At 43.0% G+C, this 23,639-nt stretch overlaps 1 protein-coding gene across 2 annotated transcripts in view; it reads left to right on the forward strand.

Moving 5' to 3' along the window:
• The window catches only part of EVA1A (eva-1 homolog A, regulator of programmed cell death), a 552,387-nt gene that overhangs the window by 527,211 nt on the left and 1,537 nt on the right, over positions 1–23,639 (forward strand). For both annotated transcript variants that reach the window (XM_033939410.1, XM_033939411.1), the window contains one exon: positions 9,579–9,752. In XM_033939410.1, the coding sequence (XP_033795301.1) occupies positions 9,579–9,752 (174 nt within the window). The remainder of the gene's footprint in view (positions 1–9,578; positions 9,753–23,639) is intronic.

The following is a 23,639-nucleotide window of genomic DNA, read 5'->3' on the forward strand; positions in this document are numbered from 1 at the left end:
AGATGAGCCGGATAAAAGTAATCACGCTCGAAGGAGACGTCAGTATACAGCGTGGTACCCAAAGCCCAATCGCTAATATGCCGTAATAGACAAGCCCAGTTATAAAACATGATATTCGGCACCCCAAAGCCACCCAGGTCCCACGAGCCCACCAGTAAACGCCATCGCAGTTTAGGCTTCCGTCCCCCCCAACAAAACCATGAGAGCAAAGAGTAAAAAGTCCGAATATCCCGTTGCAAAAGGTACAACGGAAGCGTCTGTAGAACGTAGAGCCATTTAGGAAATAGGACCATCCGAAAGAGGTGCACCCTCCCCATCAAGGAAAGCGGTAAATCTCGCCAAGCAGCCAGAACTGAGCTCATAGAAGACAAGAGGCGCGTAACATTCAACCTGTAAAGTTCCCGTACATCAATCGAAAGTTGGACTCCCAAATAGCGAAAGGAAGACTCTGCCCATTGCAAAGGAAAGGCCCCTCCCCAAGATTCCCGAAGCCCCGCCGAAGAGCCAACGCCTCAGATTTAGTCAGATTCAGCGCAAACCCCGAAAAATCCCCGAACTCCCGAACGCTCTCCAGGAGGGTGGGCAAGGAACGGTGCGGGTCCGTCAGAAAAACCAAAAGATCATCAGCAAAAGCCGCCACCTTAAAATGAGTGGCACCCAGCTGAAGACCACAGACGTCCGCATTAGATTGTAGCTCCCGAATCAATGGGTCCAAATAAAGTGCAAAAAGCAGCGGCGAAAGAGGGCAGCCCTGGTGGGTACCCCTCCGAATAGGAAAGGAGGCCGAAAGGCCCCCGTTCACTGAGATCTGCGCCTCCGGGTCACTATACAACGCCTGAAGAGCATTAAAGAAAAAGGGGCCAAACCCGTATGCCCGCAGCACAGCAAAGAGGAACCCCCACCCGGTCAAAGGCCTTTTCAGCATCAAAACTAATAAGTAGGGCGGGGGTGCCCTCCGCGCCAGCTCGTTCCAAAGCCAGCAGGATACGACGAAGATTTTTAGACACCGGACGAGCCCGCACAAAACCCACCTGCTGGTCAGACACCAAAGAAGGCAAGACCCGGGCCAACCGATTGGCCAGCACTTTAGCCATCAATTTTGTCTCAAAATTTAACAAGGAAATTGGTCTGTAGGATCCCGGCAAAACCGGATCCCGACCAGGCTTCGGGAGAACGATAATCTGTGCCAGGTTCAAATAACGGGGCAAAAAACCTTTGGCAACATTCAAATTAAAGATCTCAGATAGAACCGGAGCAATATTGTCAATGAGTAGCTTATAAAACTCCCCACGGAAGCCATCGGGTCCCGGCGCCTTACCCAAGGGCCCTGCTCGAATCACACATTCCACCTCCTCAGCAGTAATTGGGCACTCCAACATTTCCGAGTCACCAAGGGACAGGCGAGGCAGATCCAAACTGTCCAAATAGATCGTACCATCCAGGAGGTCCGGGTCTGGCGACTTGTACAAAGTCGCAAAAAAGTCACGTAAAATACGGTTAACATCCGCAGGCTGGTGATATAGTACACCTCGGGAATCTCGCAACGCCTCTACTCCGGACCTCCCACGATGAGAGCGGGCCAACCAAGCCAACAGCTGACTGCTTTTATTAGCAAATCGAAATAAGTGGAACCGATAGTGATCCCGAGAGTGCAATGCCCCCCGATGCAGAAGTTCATTCAACTCCTGCTGCGCCTCTAAGAGCCGTGCCCGGAGTCCTAAAGAGGCCCTAGCAGCATAACGCCTCCGCAAAAACAAAACCCGACGCTCTAACGCCAAAACTGTCCGGTGACGCTGCTTTGTTTCGTGAGCCGCAAACGCCAGGATCTCCCCGCGTAACACAGCCTTCGCCGTTTCCCAATAAAGGATGGGATCCTCTCTATGTTCCTGATTGGTACATTTGAAATCTCCCCATTTTTGCCACAAAAAATCATGAAAACGGGCATTCCGGTACAAATGACAAGGGAACGTCCACTGGGTGCCACCCCCTCCAGGGGCCCCCCAGTGCCAATCCAAGCCCACCCACGCGTGATCGGATATCTCAATGGGGCCAAGCACCGCATCCTGAATCACGGGCAGCAAACCCCTGGACAAAAGAATCAGATCAATCCGAGAAAGCATCCCATAGGCCCTAGATAAGTGAGAATAATCCCGTTCCACCGGATGCAAAACCCTCCAAACATCCAACAAATCAAGGGAAGAAGCCAAAAGCTGAGCCCCCGTACAAGTCTTGAGAGCCTCCCTACCCGTGGAAGTAGAGCGATCAAGCCTCGGATATGGAACCTCATTAAAATCCCCCCCCAGCAACAAGGGAAGATCTCCAAATTGTAAGAAGAGAGTACGCAGTTTCCTAAAAAATTTGGCCGAGGGATTATTAGGAGCGTAAAGATTGCATAAAAGCAGGGGCCTATTGTTAAGAGTAACCGATGCAATCAAGTAACGGCCCTCCGGATCCTTGAGAACTCTATTGATCTGCAGGGGAAGGCCCTTACGAAAAAGAATCAGGACTCCACCCTTCCCCCCCAGAGCCGGGGCCTCCAAATGGTCACCCACCCACCATGTACAGAGCTTAGCATGTTCCGCAGAGGTCAACCGAGTCTCCTGCAGGAAGGCCAAGGAAGCTCGCCTCCGATTTAGCTGCTTTAAAATTTTAAAACGTTTAAGTGGAGAGTGGATACCCCCCACATTCCAAGAGATCAGTTTACAGTCCAGAAAGATCCAAATAGAGAGAAAAAAGCAAGGACAACAAAACCTTGTGAACAAAACCAGAGGAGTGTCCCAGCCCCCACCCCCCAGCCATATCAACCACCAAGGAGCCCTTTGTACCCCCACCAGACTGAACCTAGGATAACCCCAACCCCCTGAGAACTCTTCCCTTCCCTCCCCACAAACCCCCCTCCCTCCCCACCCACCCCTCTTCCCCCCAACCCACCATCCACACCGCAACCCAATGGTTGCCACTTCCAAAAAGCAAGACATGCCCACCACAGGAGCACAAGAATACCCAGACTCCAACCTTCCCGCCCTCCAACTCCAAAGGGGGAGTAAACCCCCTAAGAAAGAACCACCCAGATCCCCTATAAGCAAAAGGCCCCATACACTCCTCTCACAGCCTACCCACACACACCCCTGATTCTTCCAACCAAAAGGAACCCGCAAGCTACCACCCACCCAACCACACACACACTCCCACCATTCACACCAGAATCATCAAAAGCTCCCCAGCTGCACAGAGTTCCTGCCCCAAAGAGGCGGAAGCAAGTCCAACAATAGTCCGACGAGGGCTGAGAAGACGGGCCTCGGGATCCTCCCCAGAGGCACAGGTCCCACAGGCCAGCGTTCTAGGGGATCCCCCTTCAAGCATCAGCAAAGTCCACAAAGTCTAGGAGGAGGCAGCAGGAAAATGCTCATCCATAAAGGTTTGAGCGGCCTCAGGAGAGTCAAAATGATGAGCTGTACCCGAATGCATCACCCGCAGACGTGCTGGGTACTGCAAGGAAAAGGCGATATGGCGACGAACCAGAGCAGAGCAAAGCGGAGAAAACTTACGGCGCGCCTGAGAGACCTCTGCAGAGTAGTATTATTACAGGACGGAAGTATTATTATATTGCAGTTTCTTCCCCTGCCGCAAAGCTCAGAGTACCTCCAACTTATGCCGGTAGTTCAAAATCCGGCAGATCACCACACGGGGACGTTCCGCTCCGTCTCTCCGCCTCCCCAAGCGATGGGCTCGTTCAATGCGCAGGGGTCCCAGTTTCTGTGGAAGAGCCAGAGACTCGGTCAACCAGTGCTCCAGGACATCCCCCAGGTCACTCTCCGCAATTGACTCGGGCAGGCCGATGAACCTCAAGTTGTTCCGGCGGGACCGGTTTTCAAGGTCCTCCACCTTGGCCCGAAGCGCTGCCAGAGAGGAAGCCTGTGCCCCCTGTTCCTGAGCCAGCCTGTGAACTGAGTCCTCCGCATTGCTGACCCGCTGCTGAGTGTCCCGGACCTCAGAGGTAAGCATGGCAAAGCGCTGGTCTAAAGAATCCAGTTTATCAATGATTCGCTGCAGTTTAGCACCGAGCGTGCCCTCCAGCGCGGCTTGCACTTCAGCCGACACCTCTGCAATCCAGTGCGAGTTCGGGGACTCCGGCATGGCAGGAGCCGCGGGCACCGCCATTTTGGAGTCTACCTGCTTCCCCCGATCTCGGCTCTTCGCCGACGTCTTTGCAGCCATCCCTCCGCCACTCGCTCCGAAACCAGCCCGAAACCCAACTGCAGGATCACCACCGCCGGGGGAGCGGTTGCTAGGGGAAAAAATTGCCGATTATTTAAAGATCCGTGGCGGGCGTGTCGGAGCTGCAGATCTCCCGACCTTACAGCCCCATGCTTCCGCCGGAAGTCTCGTTGAAACATAAATGCAACACAATCAAGTCAGTTGGTTGTCAGCTCATTTTTTTACTCATCACCTTGAATGCCAAGACAATCTCGTTATGCATACCTAGGTCACTGGGATTTCTGAAGTTTCAAACATGTCCTTGATGCAGTCCATCCTTCACCCATCCTCTTATTTCTCTGTATGTTGTTGTGTATCACATTGTCCTGCTTAGCTGGGTTGTTTAGCTAGTAAGATCTCTCGTCTCTGCTTTTCTCTTTCGGTTCTTCGTATTACCTGTCCTGTTTGACTGTTGTAATTTATTTTCTTCTTTCTGTGATATTGCTTGTAAACTGTTCCATTATGCCCTTTAGCTTGAAGAGTAGAATATCAAGAAATAAATCGAAACTAAACTAGTTAAAGAAGACATGATTGACTTTCCTTCTTGGCTATAGCTGTAACCCCAGAGCATGGGAATTAATTGACAACATGCAGGGTTCAGACAGTCGAGCCCTTGTTATATACAGCAAACACAGTGCACACAGCTGCTCCTTTCCTTCCCTCTCCTTTGAGCCCTTCCCACTTCTCTTTATTCCCAGACTGAATGAGATGGGAAGTGTGCACTAGAGGTCTGCACGGGAACGGGGATCGTGGGAATCCCGCGGGAATCCCCCCTAACCCATGGGACTCCCACGGGGACCCCCCTCTGGCCAACAGGACTCCCATGGGGATAGAAGACTTTGGAAGCAGGGTTAGTCCATATAATATAATGGACATGTCAGCCTTAGTAAAAGAGGGGGTTTATAAGTTAATTACCTGAACAGAAAACAAAAAGTGTTCCACCAAAGAGATTCCACAAGGAAAACAGCAGCGCAAACACAAAAGAAACTGTGAAATTGATGATCCTGTCAGAAGAAATTGCTGCTTTTTATGGGGATGGATGGGGATGGAGGTAATTCCTTGTGGGGATGAGTGGGGACGGAGAGGATCCTGGCGGGGACGGGTGGGGACGAAGAGGATCCTGGCGGGGACGGGTGGGGATGGAGAGGATCCTGGCGGGGACGGGCAGGGATGGGTGGGATTTCTGTCCCCGCGCAACCCTCTAGTGTGCACTGAACAGTAAATGTGCCTGACTCGGAGTGTTGGTAGCAGTGGTAGTAGAGAACTTGTGGTAGCCAAGAGAGCCACTGCCCATACTGCATAGATCTTTCCTGTCTATTCCATATAGAGGGAGAAAGCAAAAATTGTGGGACTTTGGAGGTCTGTTTCCAGAGAGTAACTGAACAGATTGGATAGAGAGAGAAGCCTATATGTGCTTAGGTGGGGACAAAGAACAAGCCGGATTTTGAAGGCAGTGAGGAGGTGTGAGTTCAGGAGCATGTGTAGGATAAGGTTCGAGAGCAGCTGGGCACTTGTGTCCCTGTTAACAAACTGGAGAAAATGAGGCAGAAGGCAGCAGAAGAAATGAGGAGAGGGCCATGGTGGTATTAACTATGATGTTCATAGAATTCCTACTTTATTTATTTACATTTCTTATCTACTGCTTCTATTTGAAGGGATTTACATTTGGGTACAAGTATTTCTCCCTAACTATCCTGGTGGGCTTACAATCAAACTATGGTATCTGGGGCAACAGAGAGTTAAGTGACTTGTCCAAGGTCACAAGGAATGGCATGGGGATTGAACCCACAGCCCTCAGGGTGCTGAGGTAAGGGTTCTAACCACTAGGCCACTCTTGCACTCCACTGCTTGTTGGATTAGATAAGCTCTAATGAGCAGGGACTGTCTAGTGGTAGTAGTAGCACTCTCCAGTTAAGTGCCACTGAATATCACCACTTAGGTGTCAGGAAGTGATATAAGTGGGCAGGAAAGCTTCCTGCCTGCTTAAATCACTTTGAATATCGGCCCCTTGGTCTTCACTTCTAGTCCTCAAGAACTTACTAGTAGGTCAGATTTTCAGGATACACCTAACAAGTTTTCATGAGAAAGATTCGCTTTTCTATTTCAACTGTTTTCATGTGTCTCTCGTGAATATTTCTAAGGGGCCTCAATGGCTGGGAATGAAGACCAAGGTCCTAATCTGGATGTCTGGTGCAGTACTTGGAGAGACCCCCCAGGAAAGAGACTTGTGAGTACTGGTCGACAAGTCAATGAAGCCGTCTACGCAATGTGCGGTGGCAGCGAAAAGTGCGAACAGAATGCTAGGAATGATTAAGAAGGGGATCACAAACAGATCGGAGAAGGTTATCATGCTGCTGTACTGGGCCATGGTACGCTCCCACCTTGAATACTGCATCCAGTACTGGTCGCCGTACATGAAGAAAGACACATATTTGAGAGGGTCCAGAGAAGAGCGACTAAAATTGTTAAGGGACTGGAGGAGTTGCCGTACAGTGAGAGATTAGAGAAACTGGGCCTCTTCTCCCTTGAAAAGAGGAGACAGAGGGGACATGATCGAAACATTCAAGATAATGAAGGGAATAGACTTAGTAGATAAAGACAGGTTGTTCACCCTCTCCAAGGTAGAGAGAACGAGAGGGCACTCTCTAAAGTTAAAAAGGAATAGATTCCGTACAAACTTAAGGAAGTTCTTCTTCACCCAGAGAGTGATGGAAAACTGGAATGCTCTTCTGTAGGCTGTTATACAGGAAAACACCCTCAAGACAAAGTTAGACAAGTTCCTGCTGAACCAGAATGTACACTAGACATGTAAGGCTAGACTCATGGCACTGGCCTTTGACCTAACGACCGCCGCGTGAGCGGACTGCTGGGCACGATGGACCACTAGTTTGACCCAGCAGTGGCAATTCTTATGTTCTTATCCAAAATAGTCAATATTTCAAACTAAGGTTATATAGAGAGCCATTTTTGAACAGAATGTCTAAGTCCAACTTGGACGTTTCCAGCAAAACTTCTAAAGTCGAGGGCCAAAACACAGTCATTTTCAAACTGAATGTCCAAATATATTTTTTTGGAAAATCATCTTCTTGGATATCTTGTCTGCCAGAATCTCTTGACAGCCAGGACATCCAACTGCTGACATATTCAGGTTTTGGGAAGTTTTGTAGTTTTGAAAATGGCCCTAAATGTCTTCATGTATTTACTGCATTCATCCAAAATGACACTACATGATATGCTGTGATCTAATTTTTATTTATTTATTAAAAGATTTATATACCAACTATAATCTAGGCAGTTTACAAAACAGCCTACACAATAATAACAATACAACATATACTCATAAACTATCCTGCATCCTCCATTATTAACATTGCTTCATTATCATGCACTTCCTATTTTGTCCTACATAACAAAACTAGCTGCAGCTGTCTGGTTTATCTTAAAGATCTAATCTAATCTTCTATTTCAGCGTCACGCATACCTATACAGGCTCAAGGCGACATACATAGAGAAGAGAGGGGAGGGGAGGGGAGGGGATACTTAGGCAGGAATGAGAGAAGATGAAAATCTGAGTGTTTAAGTGATATCACTTTCTGCATATGTTCCTTATGATGTCTTTGTTATTGGAAGAACAAGACGTTGCTATTTGTAAATATGACTATATCGTTCATGATTTTTTCATCCTAGACATGTACGTCATTCTGTTTTGAAGGGCTGCCTCTCAACATCTTCCAAGCATACACTTGATATAGAACAGTGGAACTATTCAGTGTTAGTACCAAGTCTGCAAACAAAGCTCTTAAGAAAATGGAGAGTGCCAAGATATGTAAAGCATCAGGCACCGAGAATTGCTTTACTTCTGTACTGCTAAGACTTTTTTCACAATATTATTGTTAGTTTCCTAAACTAATTCCTAACAAATAAGTGGAAGCTAGATGGATTGCTAACTACCGTTTTCTGTTTAATTTTTAGCCAATAATAATTATGTGAAGGAAATTCAGAAATCTTTATTGCTGTGGAATCACAAACTTTGATGTATGATTAGGTTGTGTTCCACTGGGCTCCACTGGACTGACTTTAATGTGTTGAAAAATTAGTGTTTTGTGGTTTATAATTTGTGTTTCTAAACACATCAAGGTACACCAAGTACTCTACAGCAGTCAGATAAGATTTGGAAGGGGCTCTTTCAGACTTAAAAGGAATGAGCCTGATTCACAGCTCCAGTTGTACATAAATAAAATAAAATCATTAACTTGTGCCTACTTGCCTCTTTGAAGGGGAAATTATGCCTTGCCTAAATTCAATAAGACCTTCAGAAGGAAGTGATAAACAAAAGCAAGACCTGCCTTTAGGTTACTAAGGTCATGATGGAGAACAATTTTTTTTTTTTAACTCTTCATTAGTATGGAACTGCTGTTAAGATACATGCACAGTGTTGCATGTACCATGTGAAGTCCTTCTGATTATTACATAACAAACTTGCTGAAGCTAGAATTGATAAGGATTCTCTTTAACCAAAGTCTGATTCTGTGTTGATTTTCCACTTAAAATTCCCAGCATGCAACAATATAAAGTCTAGCAGGCAAATTACTTTACCCATCCAATATCAATTAACATAATGCTGGAACCAGCTACCACATATACTATGATCTTGGGACCACTATCTCAGGTTCAGAGAATATTTAAAAGCATTCCTGTACCAAGATAGGGAGCCAACCCTGAAGTAATTGAAATGGTAATAGTAAATGCCCATTTCTAAACTGCCTGATACAACTTCTGGGACATAACGATGAGCCAACAATACCTACTTGATCTTGTAACTATATATTTGTAACTATGACCTAACTGTATTAATAACTGTACTGTACTAGCAATGTCCATTGTAACTTTCTGGGTAACTGACCCAACCTCTTGTAATGTAATCTGTCCTTGAACTGAATAGGTAAAGGCGGAATAGAAAACCTGATTAACATAACATAACAAAAGGAATCTGATATTGCCTCTTTCATTAACCAAAGTCTGATTCTATGTTGATTTCAAAGCCGCCTGTTTCATTCTTTTGGTTTGGCTTGCCAGTGAGGTTGTGTGAGAGAGATGCTGGTTGAGTCAAAGTTTAGAATTGAAGTTTAAAATTAGTGGTATAGACTTCTGACACTGGAGCTCTGATGTGACAAGAACAGGAATATCAGGTGTAAATATTTTGTTGCAAATTTTAGATGCAGGCGTGACATGGAAAGATGGGATTGAGCCAAAATATCGGGCATTAGACTGGTTTCCAGTAGGCTTACTTTCATCTTTTTCTACTTTATGCTCACAAACAGAGAAAAAGAAAGGGAGGTCAGCCACCTTTCACTCGATAGACAACAGCCCCTCGTTGCTTCCTGCGGATGAGACACAGCAGCCAGCCTTGAACAGCAGTATGCCACCTGTGGGCAGAATCAGCACAGAAATGGCATTATTCACCAATATCTTATCAGCATATTCATTTATTGCAGGTATGACTCATCTGTTGCTAAAACTGATACTACATTGTAACAATTCTTCTTTCTATCCCCTTCCCCTTTTTTAAATTATTATTCTTGCATCTTCAAGCTCATCTCTCTTCATGACATGCCCAAGCAACCCAAACTAGCCTAAGGACTGGCAGGGTGTTTCCTTCAGTGCATGCCCTCAGCTCTGTTTTTCAGCCTGTAGGAATTTGCCATAACAGCAACCACCATCATCCTTTCCTGGTTAAACCCTGCTGAGTGACCCTGCATTCAATGTCATAGTAAGGGGGGGAGCGGGAGGGGGGGATGGCGGACCATCCTTGGTGCTGTCTTGGTGGGGGCACTGACAGCTCTCCACCCCACCACACCACGCTCGTGCCCTCCCTTCCCTGCCCCTGTATTTCTTTAAAATCGTTGCCTGCGCGAGCACCTACTCCAGCCTGCTACTCACGCTGGCCTGGCTCCCTCTGAAATCACTTCCAGGTCGTGGGGCCAGGAAGTGACATCAGAGGGAAAGCCAATGCCAGTGTGAACAGCAGGCCGGAGAAGCTGCTCGTGCTGGCAAAAATTAAAAAAGATATGGGGTGGGAAGGGAGAGCGCAATGTGGCATGGGGACATAGAAGGAGTGGGGGGTTGGCACAGAAGGAACAGGGAGCAAAAAGGAGGGCATGGGGGCACCACCGCCCCAGGCACCTCCCACGCATGCTATGCCACTGCCTGTACTTGATACTCAGTGACACTTAAACATTTAATGCCACTGAATATCACCACTAATCAGCCATCTCTTAACCCAGGGGTGAGGAATGAGGGTCATAATCCAATCGGATTTCCCCAATGAATATGCATGAGATCTATTTGCGTGCAAATAGATCTCATGCATATTCATTGGGGAAATCCTGAAAACCCAACTAGATTGCGGTCCTCGTTCCCCATTCCTGATACCTAACCAGTTAGGTTAGGCTAGGTGCAGGCCAATTATGGAACATGGGTGGAGAACCTACTTGACCGGTCAGTCTGCTAACCAACTAAGTAACCGCATACGGTTAGAACAACAAAAAGGCTGGTCTAAGGCTATGCTCTAAAGCAGGGGTGTCAAATATCGGTCCTCGAAGGCCGCAATCCAGTCGGGTTTTCAGGATTTCCCCAATGAATATGCATGAGATCTATTTGCATGCGCCGTTTTCATTGCATGCTAATAGATTTCATGCATATTCATTGGGGAAATCCTGAAATCATGACTGGATTGCAGCCCTTGAGGACCGACATTTGACACCCCTGCTCTAAAGTTAACAATATCAGCAGGTGCATGGTTAACTTCTGGATGACTACTGATATTCCAGATACTCAGTGCTGGGAGCTGTGCATGCCCTGGCATTAAATATCCAGAGTTAGGCCAGTCCGCTTCTGTGAGCGGCTCAGACACTACATATTGCCGTGGGCTGAATATCAGGCAGCTACAGTTTATATGAGAAATTTCTTAAAATGTATTATAAAATGTTTCATACCTTTTTCTTGTCCATCCCCCTGAAAATATTGTTTCCCCTCTTTCCCCTTGTCAACCTATCCTCTTCTCCCTTCCCAATTCTAGCTGACCATCTTAGAGATATTATATATAGTCCTCATAATAATGTGGCTTGGCCTTTCCTCTCAGACGCTTGTTTCCAGTTTAGTACTTTCAACATATTTACTTCTCGTTGACAAGGTTTATGCTTGGTTCTACTCAATAAAAAAATGTGTATTTAAATAAAAAATATTATTAGCCTGTGGTTAAGACGTAGGGCTCCTTTTACTAAGATGCGCTAGTGGTTTTAGCACGCGTTAATATTTTTCATTTAGCGTGTGGTTAGCGCACGCTAAAAACGCTAGCGCACCTTAGTAAAAGGAGCCCTTAGTGCTTCTTTTATCAAGTTACTGATGTAGGCTGGCGTGGTGAATGTTCCGAAGCCCATAGAGATTGAATGCGCTTTGGTGCATTTGCTGTGCTGCACTCTCTACCTCAGCTTGGTAAAACAGGACCTTATTGTTGTCTACATGTTTGGTTCGGTTTGTCCCCCTGAAGCAGCTGCATGGCGAAACATAGCGCCATAAAAAACAACACCAGGGGCATTCGTAGATTGGGATAGTAAAGTTCACTTTATTGAGTGACCTGACACTGGGCGTGCTTCAGCAAACAATGCCTGCATGAGGGGTCCATACTGAAAAATACATACATATGAAAAATAAACAAACATATATGATCAGGTAACAATAAGAATATAATCATAAAAACAATCTCTTATGTGTGTAACTTAACAGAAGAATAATCACAGAAAGATGACAACATTCAAAAAATGTATACAGTACTCCCCTGAGATTCGTGGGGGTTCCGTTCCAGGAATCCCCGTGAATCTCGAAAAACCGCAAATACGTTTTTTCCATGGGGGAACCTTAAGAGGGCAGCGGGAGAGGGCAGTAGGAGAGCAGCCGGAGCGCCGTGAGTGCAGCTCCTGATTGGACAAGGCCCGACTTAGTGCAGGAAGAGGCGGTCGGAGCGTACCACGAGTGATTTCCTGCACTCGCGGCGCTCCGGCTGCTCTCTCCTGCCTCTCCCGCTGCCCTCTCCTTGGCAGCGGTTCGCAGTCAGAAAATACCGCGAACGACCGGGACCGCAAACCACCAGGGGAACACTGTAAATACAATGTATATATTACTCTCAAAAGTTAACCTGTGTGTTCAAAGACTGAAAGAAACCTTACCAATTATAATCAGACAACTTTACTATCCCCTGGTTCTATTTTTAGCCACTGTTTGGTGTATACTTTGGTTCCCTCTTCTAGTTGCTCTGGAAACCTGGCGCCATGTCAGGTGCTTTTTGCACTTTATAATAAAGGAAACCATAGAGGCAGAGTTGAAGAGGTCAACAAAAAACTTTGGGGTCCTTTTATTAAGGTGCGCTAACCGATTTAGCGTGCGCTAAATGCTAAGACACCCATTATATTCCTATGGTCATCTTAGCATTTAGCACATGCTAAATTGGTTAGCGCACCTTAATAAAAGGACCCCTTTATTAAAGTAGGTTAAAACACTGCCTGACCCAGCCTTTTTCATCCTGCAAGGGCTACTTTAAGGGCTTAAATTTTACCTTGTGGTGTCGGTGAAAAGCATCCACATAAGGCACTGCACGATCTCCTGACTCCATGCAGGAGTCCACAGTTACTTTCTTTCGGAACTAGCGGACCATTTGCCTACTTGTTTCTTGGGACTTCACAGTAAAGGTCATTAGATTTGTTGGTGCAGCTTGATTTTTAGTTTCCTTTTCGAGTATTATGTACATGGACATTTCTGTACTACCATTAGTTCTATTCCCTGTACACCAGGGTGAGAGCCGGAATCCAGTTGGGGTTTTCAGGATTTCCCAATGAATATGCATGATATCTATGTGCATGCACTGCTTTCAATGCATATTCATTAGGGAAACCCTGAAAACCCGACTGGATTGCGGCCCTCAAGGAGTGACTTTGAGATCCCTGGCCTAGAGCAGAGAGAGTGGTTCCCATAAGACAGGGATGTCAAAATTCCTCCTCAAGGGCCGCAATCCAGTTGGGTTTTCAGGATTTCCACCATGAATATGCGTGAGATCTATTTGCATGCACGTCTTTCATTTTATGCTAATAGATCTCACGCATATTCATTGGAGAAATCCTCCAATCCAGTTGGGTTTTTCAGGCTGTAGGAATTTGCCATAACAGCAACCACCATCATTCCTTCCCGGTTAAACCCTGCTGAGTGACCCTGCACTCAATGTCATAGTAAGGGGGGAGCAGGAGGGGGGGAGATGGCGGACCACCCTGGGTGCTTTCTTGGTGGGGGCACTGGTAGCTCTCCGCCCCACCACACCACACTTGCGCCCTCCCTTCCCTGCCCCTGTATTTCTTTAAAATCGTTGCCTGCTAATAGATCTCACGCATATTCATTGGAGAAATCCTCCAATCCAGTCTGGTTTTCAGGATTTCCCCCAATGAATATGCATGAGATCTATTTGCATGCATTGCTTTCATTGTATGCTAATAGATCTCATGCATATTCATTAACCTGAAAACTCGACTAGATTGCGGCCCCTCGAGGAGGGACTTTGAGATCCCTGCTGTACACAGAGGTTGACTCATTGAAAGGGGGGACATGGTCCCTACCCGTGCAAATAGACCAGGGATCTTGAAGTCCCTTCTTGAGGGTCGCAATGCAGTCGGGTTTTCAGGATTTCCCCAATGAATATGCATTGAAAGCAGTGCATGCACATAGATCTCATGCATATTCATTGGGGAAATCCTGAAAACCCCGACTGGATTGCGGCCCTCAAGGAGTGACTTTGAGACCCCTGATATAGACTATTTGAAGGCAATTCTCTAAAGGGGCACATAGCAGGAGATTTTGTATAAAGAAAAGAAGGCACCCACTTTTCCTTTATAGAATACAAACATAACCAGATACATTATGCATGTGTGCAGTTAGGCGCAAGTAGGGTTACCAGACGTCCGCATTTCCCTGGGCATTTCCTCCTTTGAATGACATGTCCGAGGGTCCAGACGGCTTTTCAAAACTCGGCACTTTGTCCATGCTGTGATGGGGAGGGAGGGTGTCTGCACATGCGCGTGATGTCATCCCGTAGCATCCGTGCAGGCATGGATGTCCTCCCTGCTCGATAAGAGCAGGCGGCGGAGGTGGAGCTAGGGTGGGCTTGGGGGTGGGATTAGGACGGAGATGGGTGGAAGTAGGCGGGCCGGGGGTGGGTCCAGATTTTCCAAAATGAAAATCTGGCAACCCTAGGTGCAAGAACTTATGCTAGCTAAAGGAGTGTAAATACTCATATCTAGGCGCTGGAGATTTGCACCTAGGGCCTGGTGTTCAGCCAGCAGCAAGAAGTGTTTTGCTGCCACTGGGATATTTACAAAAGCAAACAAGTTTGAGCAGTTATAAGAAAATGTTGAAGAAACACCTTTTCTGTAAGTGTAATGTGGGACTTGATTTATAGTTTTTTGATGCGAGGCGCCGGTAGCCTCTTTGTAATTTTAGGAGGCTTTACATTACCATTATTATGTTTTATTGATGTTCTATCTGTTGTAATGTATGTGATTCTGTTTATGTATGTACTTTATTGTGACCCGCCTTGGGTAAGGCAGGGTATAAATAAATACAAATACAAACCTGGAAATTCAGTGGTGGCCCGTGTCCAGGCTTCGGTATTAAATTTCCGGGTATATGGAGCTGGCAAAAATATAGCTGGTTAACTGAGATATTCGGCACTTGACTAGCTCTAAAGAGAGGCCTGTGTGTTTTATGCAGTCCTGGTAATGCGGTTATCTTACCCACGTAAGTGTGACACCCCCAAATTAGCATTTTCTGTGGGATTATCTGGTTAATTGTCACTGAAAATATCTGGTTAGCCTCAGACTGACGATTTAAATAGCCAGTAACCGGAGGATGCAGGGTTTAAAATAATGCACATATTTTCAAATATATACACATTTGGTGTGGTCAGGAAAAAAGCACAAGGGTGCGCGCATACTTTCTTCTTTGGGATTTTTCAAATTGAATGTACTCACGGACTTTGCAGCTATGCAGAGTGTATGAAAATTGTTGTCTTAAAAGCCAGAAAGGGGGTCTGGAAAATAGCTCTTTAGGAGAGTTAGGCAAATATACTGTCCACTATGCTATGTCTGAAAAAAAGGCTCTCTGTGAAAGCAAATAGTGATGAGTACCTTGCTAATGAGTGTATAATAAGGAATGTTAGACAGACCCTCTTTGGAGTCTGGATTATCTCATGAGGATAAATTCTATGTCATTTACCTGAGTAAACAGTAGTTGAGTTGGGTAAATAGGTTTCTGCTCACTTTGAACTAATCCTTAAAAAGTATGAAATCATATTTTTCTTTTGGGCATGTTTCTAATTGGATTGAGCCCAATCTGTTCCATATTTTTCATCGGCCTTCTCCTAAATTATTTTCCAGATTGGCCTTTCCATTTCTTTTCTCTCGTCTTCTTTTCCTTTTCTACATCTATCTACCACTGCTTTCCTTTTATGCTTTTTTTTTCACATTTCTTTTCTCTGAGTTCATATTCATCCGTTGTATGTTTCCCTAATTTTTTTCTTTCTTTCACCCCGTTCTTAGACGAGAGGTAAAAAGGAGACTATCCACTAGCTTTTCCCATCTTGCTCTCATTTCCTCTCCAGGACTCCTATGTGTCTATCCTGTGATTTCTTGAATTCACATACAGTCTTTGGGGCCACTATTCAGACAGCGGGAAGGAGGCTGGCTAATTCCTGCAGTTGGCACTGAGCCCAGATACTCAATGCTGGGTTATTTCTGGTGACCAGCATCAAATATCCAGGGATTTTTTGGCTCCTAAAAAGTTGTCTGGCTATGCAATATTCAGTGCTAACCGGCTAACTTTTTAGCGGCCAAAGATAGACCAGCTATTTAAATGGCCTATCTTAGATGCTAAACTTAGCTGGCCAGCATCTAAATATTTGCGACTAGCCAGTTAAGTCGCAAGATATAGCCAGCTAGTTGCTTGCTGCTAATCGAGATGTTCAGTGCAAGAGATCCAGTTATCTCCCACTGAATATTACAGGTAGCCAGCTAAACGCTATTTACCCAGCCAGGATCCAATCCTGGACGGTTAAATAGCACTGAATATCGGGCAGCTTATCTCTCCTACCTCATTGCACACATCCACCACCCTTTCTGTAAAGATGTAAATGTTATAATTCCTTAAGAACATACGAATAGCCTTACTGGGTCAGACCAATGGTCATGAAGCCCAGTAGCCCATTCTCACGGTGGCCAATCCAAGTCACTAGTACCTGGCCAAAACCCAAGGAGTAGCTACTAATCCAGGGCAAGCAGTAGCTTCCCCCATGTCTTTCTCAATAACAGACTATGGACTTTTTCTCCAGGAAATTGTTCAAACCTTTCTTAAAACCAGCTACGCTATCCGCTCTTACCTCAACCTCTAGCAATGCATTCCAGAGTTTAACTATTCTCTAAGTGAAACAAAATTTCCTCCTATTGGCTTTAAAAGTATTTCTCTGTAACTTTATTGAGTGTCCCCTAGTCTTTGTAATTTTTGATGGAGTGAAAAATCAATCTACTTGTACCCATTCTACTCCACATAGGATTTTATAGACTTCAATCCTATCTCCCCTCAAGCCGTCTCTTTTCCAAGCTGAAGAGCCCTAACCTTCCCAAATACTTCTGTTTAGGGATGCTACTGGATGTATGATCCTTTTAAAGTGAGGTATAAGTTAAATGAAGGCCGGCTATTTTTCTAGGAGGAAGATTCCAGTGAAAAGATGTCTGCCTAGATAGAAATATGCTTAACTAAATAATCCTTTTCTTAGAAATTAGATGTATTCATTCATATCCAGTGATGCGTGATTAAACTGCATATAGAATCATATCTAAAGTTAAATAAGCACGAAGATATAATTCAGCCTGCATTTGATTACATCTGATTATGTACTGTAGCTTAATTAGTTAATGAATGACAGGAAACCCAAAGATTCAATTACTGTCCTTATTTGAAATAGAAAGCCACTTTTTTCTTAGCCAACTTTCCTCCTTGTATTTGTTAGCTTCTGGTCCAATTGGACCATAGTTCAATCTTACACTGCCATTTATTATACATGTTATTTATCACGTTTTCATATTACCTCCCTTCCAAAGAACCTGAGGTGATTTACAATAACCTTCTCGAGTATACATCACCTTTATCCTCTTGATTTAATTTACCCCTCCCCCCCTGCCTTTTAAGAAGCTACATTAGGATTTTTTATCGCCAGGTGTGGTGGTATTAGCTCCGACGTACATAGAGCGTTGGAGATAATATCGCCGCAGCTGGCGATTAAAAAGCCTAACATGGCTTTGTAAAAGGGGGGTTAATCTTAAAGCCAAGCTTATATTCCACTACATTTGATCTTCACCACTGTACAGAGCAGATAGCAGTCTTTAGTCAATAATATTCCACATCCCCACCCTTTTTCTAAATTATCTACCTCTGTTATCTCATATTAAATGCTTTTGAAACTGCCCTCATAATTACAACCTCTCTGATACACCCTCAGATCATACCATAATTATTAAAAATACTCCTTAACAGGCATGTTTTATATATTTTTCAGCTGCTTTAGCAACTTGTTCCATAATTCTGAGACTTCCTCCAAAAGACAGCTAGTCTGCATCTTAACTAATCACTGATGTTAATGATAAATTTGTTACACCACTAAACCACATTAGTTGGCAGCTTCTCTCTTAGGTGTGATCCTAATGGCCAGAGTATGGAATATCTACTGTAAATCTAATTCTTCCATCTAAAGTCAACCAGTGGAAATCATATAATAATGGGGTTACTTTATCCCATCTCTTACTGTAAGTTATGCTGTTTAGAAATTGCTTACCATGTAGTATATACATTATATACTAAAACAGAATACTGTCTGATTTAAATTTGTGCCTTTGTAGCTGAGGGAACATCAGTCCTTGTTTTTCTTAAGGAAGATCCTGAAGGCCTACTTCTTTTCTTGGGTCTATGGTGATCTATGCTGAATGATGTTGCTATTTTTTTCTGCACTTTGTTCCTATTCTTTATATTGTTTTATTTAAAATTTGTAAACCATTTTGATTGATTATGGGGCTCATTTTCAAAAAAAAAGAAAAACATCCAAAAAGTGGCATAAAGGGGTAGACGGACGTCTTTCTCGCCAAAATGTCCAAATTGCTATTTTTGAAACCAGTTTTCTATGCTGTTTTCTATCTGTAGTATGTAGTTTTCTATCTGTAGTATGTCTAAACCTCAATGGGACATGTTGGAGGGATGGTTTGGATGGGACTAATGTGGGATTATGATTTGGATGTTTTTCTGCAATAATGAAACATTACAGAAAACGTCCAGGGCAAAAATAGGACCTGTTTCAATAATGAATAAGTGCCAAAAAACTACCCAAACTGACCAGATGACCATTAGATGGATGAAGATATAAACCACCACCCCCAGTGGCCACCGACCCCCCCCCCCCCCAAAGATGTGAATGAAAAGTGCATACCAGCCTCTATGACACCTTCAAACGTTATGGTCAGTCCTCTTAGAGCAGCAAACAGTTCTCTGGCGTACTAGTAGCCTAGTGATTGGTGCAATGGATTATAGAGATGGGGACTCAGTCCTATATCCCACTCTGACTAGTACACTTGTGGTAGAGCATGTGAGCCCTCCAAAACCTACTGTACCTTCTTATAGGTGACACATAGAAACATAGAGTATGACGGCAGAAAATGGCCAGCGGCCCAACAAGTCTGCCCACTCAAGAACCCTCCCTCCTTTGAGAGTCTATCTTTTAAGTATAACTCTGCAGCAACCCCACCTGTTTGTCCCAATGTCTCTTGAAGTTGAGCAGATTACTGGCCTCGGCTACCTGGTGTGGAAGACCATTCCATCGATCAATCACCCTTTCGGTGAAGAAGTATTTCCTAGTTTCCTGCAGGTATAAGGGCTATTGTTGTGTTGTACAGTTGGGTACAGAAGATTTTGGGTGGATTTTGGAGGACTTACTATACAATATAAGGGGATTATGGTGAGATGTGTACCTGGGACTTTTTATGTGAAGTTTACAGCAGTGCCCCCTAGATTGTCCCACTGCTTCTCTGGGATGTCTTTGTGGCTAGTCTACTAAGAATGCTGGCCAATGGCTTGTTTTGTATGTCTTTCTTTTGAACATTGTTTCTTCCAAAAATGGTTCAAAAAGATTGATACACTGTGCATATCTAAGAAATGACCATTTTGAAACAAAATGAAAGACTTGTTTCTATTTTGAAAATGGCTATGTTCACGACTAGATTTTTGGACATTTTCTGCAAAACGCTCAAACTCAGATTTAGACATTGTATTGAAAATTCTCCTCCACTTCACATAAATGTTATAGAAATTTTATAAGTAAATAAATTATATCCATCACACCTCAAAAAAAATAATAGTCATCCCAGTGGCATCCTAGGAAGAATTTTTAGAGTGTAGAGTTTTGTTATTCTTTCTTTATTGGGTTTATTTGGTTTAAAAATCCTAGGATAAGCTGGGATCTAGCTAGGTATTTGGGACCTGGGTTGGAAACAGGATATTGGGCTTGATGAACCTTTGGTCTGTCCCAGTATGGCAATTCTTATGTTCTTATGTGAGCCAAGTATAGGACAATCAAGCCATTGTGACATCATTGATGAGTTTGTCTCTTAGGCATTGGTGGAATGAGGCATTATGACATCACAGTTTGAGCTCTGGAATGTTGCTACTATTTGGGATCTAGCTAGGTACTTGGGACCTGGGTTGGCCACTTGGAAACAGGATACTGGGCTTGAAGGCCCTTAAATCTGGCAATTCTTATGTTCTTATCTTTAAAAGAGGATGCAATTAGGAATTTTCATGAAAATTTATTAGATGGAGAGAGGGCTACAAAGATTGTTTTTGTTACAAAATTTTGATCGTTGAATTACCCACTTTGGATTTACAAAAATGGGATGCTGCCTGGTCATTGATCTGGGAGAAAATATTGAATCTGACCAGATATCCTTTCTCTCAAAGCCACCAGTATTCAGTTTCCAACAGTGTCCAATAACCAGGCAGGATCCCAAAATATACAGAGATTCCATTTCCATGCTGCTTATCTCCCCAAGGAAAAGCAGTGGCATTCAATAAATACATTAATAATGGTTTTCCAAATTTTTTTGTATTTTGCTAAAAGAATGTTAGCTTTAAGATTGCTTATGTAAGGGGTCAGCTGGTGCCATTTTAAATCCAGTGTCTAGTAGTATGTTTATGTTTATGTTTATTTATTCATTTGATGAATCGCTTATCCAAAATTTACTAAGCGATTTACAATAAGATGCATGAGCATTTTAAAAAACATATTAATAATATCATTAACAAGATAAAAACTAACTCGTGAACTGACTGACACATAAACATTTTAAGACAAATATAAGTATTTTAAAAGACATATTAGTAATCTCAAATGCTAAATGAAAAACAGACTCGTGAACAAACAAAACACAAAGACACATAATGATAAAAAGGGAAAAGTTACATAATAGATATTTCGAGAAGAAAAAAGGGAACATTCAAGGGAAAAACATAAGGTAGGGATGACTTAACTACAGTAAAATGTATTTCTATTAAAGATTAAAAGCATCTTTAAAAGGGAAGTTTTTAAAAAATTTTTTAAAAAGACTGAGTTCCTTTTCATTGTTACTGTATTATGGCAGAGTGTTTCAAAGTATTTTCTATTAAAGATTAAAAGCATCTTTAAAAAGGAAAGTTTTTAATTTATTTTTAAAAAGATTGAGTTCCTTTTCATTTTTTATGTATTGTGGCAAAGAGTTCCAAGTTTGGGGGGCCACAATTGAAAACATGTCATGACGTCTGGTACCTACCACCTTTAAAGAAGGGACTGCCAGTAACCCTTGTGTTAACGAACGAAGCGAACGTGATAAATTGTGTGGAATAAGCATCCGATTTATGAATAAAGGTTCGTTTGTGGATAAAGTTTTGAAAACTAGCAATAAAATTTTGTATGTTATGCGGTGCGTAATAGGTAGCCAGTGCGACTCGATCATATAAAGGGTTACATGGTCATACTTTTTACCATTATATAAAAGTTTGACTGCAGTGTTTTGAATTATTTGTAGCCGTTTTTTTTCTTTTTATGTAATGTTAATTAATAATGCATTACAATAATCGAGCTTTGTTATTATCAGTGAATGTAGTAGAATATTTAAAGATTTAGGTTCAAGAAATTTAGAAATTGAACGGATCATTCGCAATTTATAAAGGCAGGATTTGACAACGTTGCTAATATGTTCATGATAGGTAAAGTTTTCATCAATCACAAACCCAAGTATTTTTAATGAAGAAACTAACTCTATATGAATATTGTTGACAATAAAAGGAGCAGCTAGCTTTACTCCTTGTTTCCATAAAAAAAGTATTGCTTTTGTTTTAAGGATATTTAGTGCTAGTCTATTCTCAGAAAGCCAATTTTTAATAATATCGAGTTTTTTATTGATCTGGGCGATTTCTTCTGTGTTTTCGGGGTTTAAAGGATGAAACAGCTGAATGTCATCTGCATAAGTGTATGAAGAAAAGCCAATAGATTGGCATAAACTAAGTAGCGGTGAAAGAAAAATGTTAAACAGTAAGGGTGATAGTATGGATCCTTGAGGGATTCCATAGCTAAGGGAGTAAGGTTTTGAACTTGTATTGTTGAGATGGACTGTGTATTGTCTGTTTGTTAAGAAAGAGACAAACCATTGCAAAACCTGATCGCAAACACCAATAGATTTTAGTCTATCTAAGAGTACTGCATGGTCTATTGTGTCAAATGCAGCTGATAGGTCCAAAGAAAAAAGTATAACGGAATTATGGTGATCGAGGTGATAGTTTATGTTTGTTGTAAGCCCGATCAATGAATATTTTGTGCTGTGGTGTTTTCTAAAGCCAGTTTGATTCGGATGTAAAACGTTAGTGGATTCAATGAAGTCAGACAGTTGTTCAAAGACTACTCTTTCAGTTAGTTTGGCCAGAAATGGGATATTAGCGATAGGACGGTAATTTGAAACTTCCTCAGGACTAATTGTCCGATCCTTCAATATGGGTGAAATTACTGCATTTTTCCAAAATGCTGGCACAAAACCTGTATTAAGACTTTTTAAAATGAAGGAGTGAAAACTCTTGTAGGTCCTGATGGCATCCTAGTGTTGGGATGGGGAGTCTTGCCAGGGGTCCAATGGATTTTTTCTAGGGGGAGGGAGTCGCCCATGCCATTTTCTTTAGCACAGCCCTTTTACGATGCACTGGGTAGAATTGGACTATGTATTAGTGATCGGATGCTCCTGGAAAGATACAATAATGCCAGTTATAATTTGGCATTATTCTTCATGAAAAAGCAGTTTTCAAAGATTACTGCAAGCTGTGTTTTTTTATTTGCATAACGAGGTGCTTTGCGTACATTTGCATGCTTTGCATCTTATTATGAAGCATGTGTTGCCATTATATTAGTAAAATAACATGTGATTTTTGCCATTTAACATATGGAGAGAGAATTAAATCTAGGTATGATAAGTGACTCCACTTTTATAACAACTCCATTGGCTTCCTGTAGCTGCCCATATAAAGTTCAAAATTATATGTTTTGTTTTTAAACAGTTCTACAGAAACTGTCTGGCATTTTTTTTTTTTAATCTTTATACAAGTTTCAATTAGGTCTTTATTTTATTTCAAAACAGTTGGTCCAAGCTATGTGTTGGTCCAAGATATATGTTGATGTACAGTGCTGCACTTCTAATAGTAGCAAAAAAAATATATGATGGACTATTAGCCACCAGAGCAGTGAAACTAGACCGCCACCTCTCCAATCTGCTGACTATGACGCCCAACTACAAAACATTCAGGAAAGAACTTAAAACTTTTCTAGTGAAGAAATTTGTCAAATGATCTAACTAAACCTGATCAACCCTCCATCTATTAACCTTGTAATCTCCCTGGAAATGTCCAGGCCAACTCTTGTAAACCGCCTAGAACTGAAAGGTATTGGTGGGATAGAAGACACCAATGTAATGTAATGATTTTTCCAGGTTTGAGGTTAGATTAAATCAAAATTACATGTATACAAACTTTCAGAAAATCTGTTAAAACTTGGGGATCCTTTTACTGAGCTACACTAAAAAGTGGCCGGTGCTATTTTTAGGGCATAGGTTTCCCATGTACTATGGCCACTTTTCAGCATGTCTCCAAAATGCCACTATTTACATGTGTAAAAGCCACACAAGAAATTTACGGAAGAAATTGCTGTAAAATGATACCGTGAATCTTAGAAA

This window comes from Geotrypetes seraphini, chromosome 3 (assembly GCF_902459505.1).
Source record: "Geotrypetes seraphini chromosome 3, aGeoSer1.1, whole genome shotgun sequence".
NCBI classification, from domain to species: domain Eukaryota; kingdom Metazoa; phylum Chordata; class Amphibia; order Gymnophiona; family Dermophiidae; genus Geotrypetes; species Geotrypetes seraphini.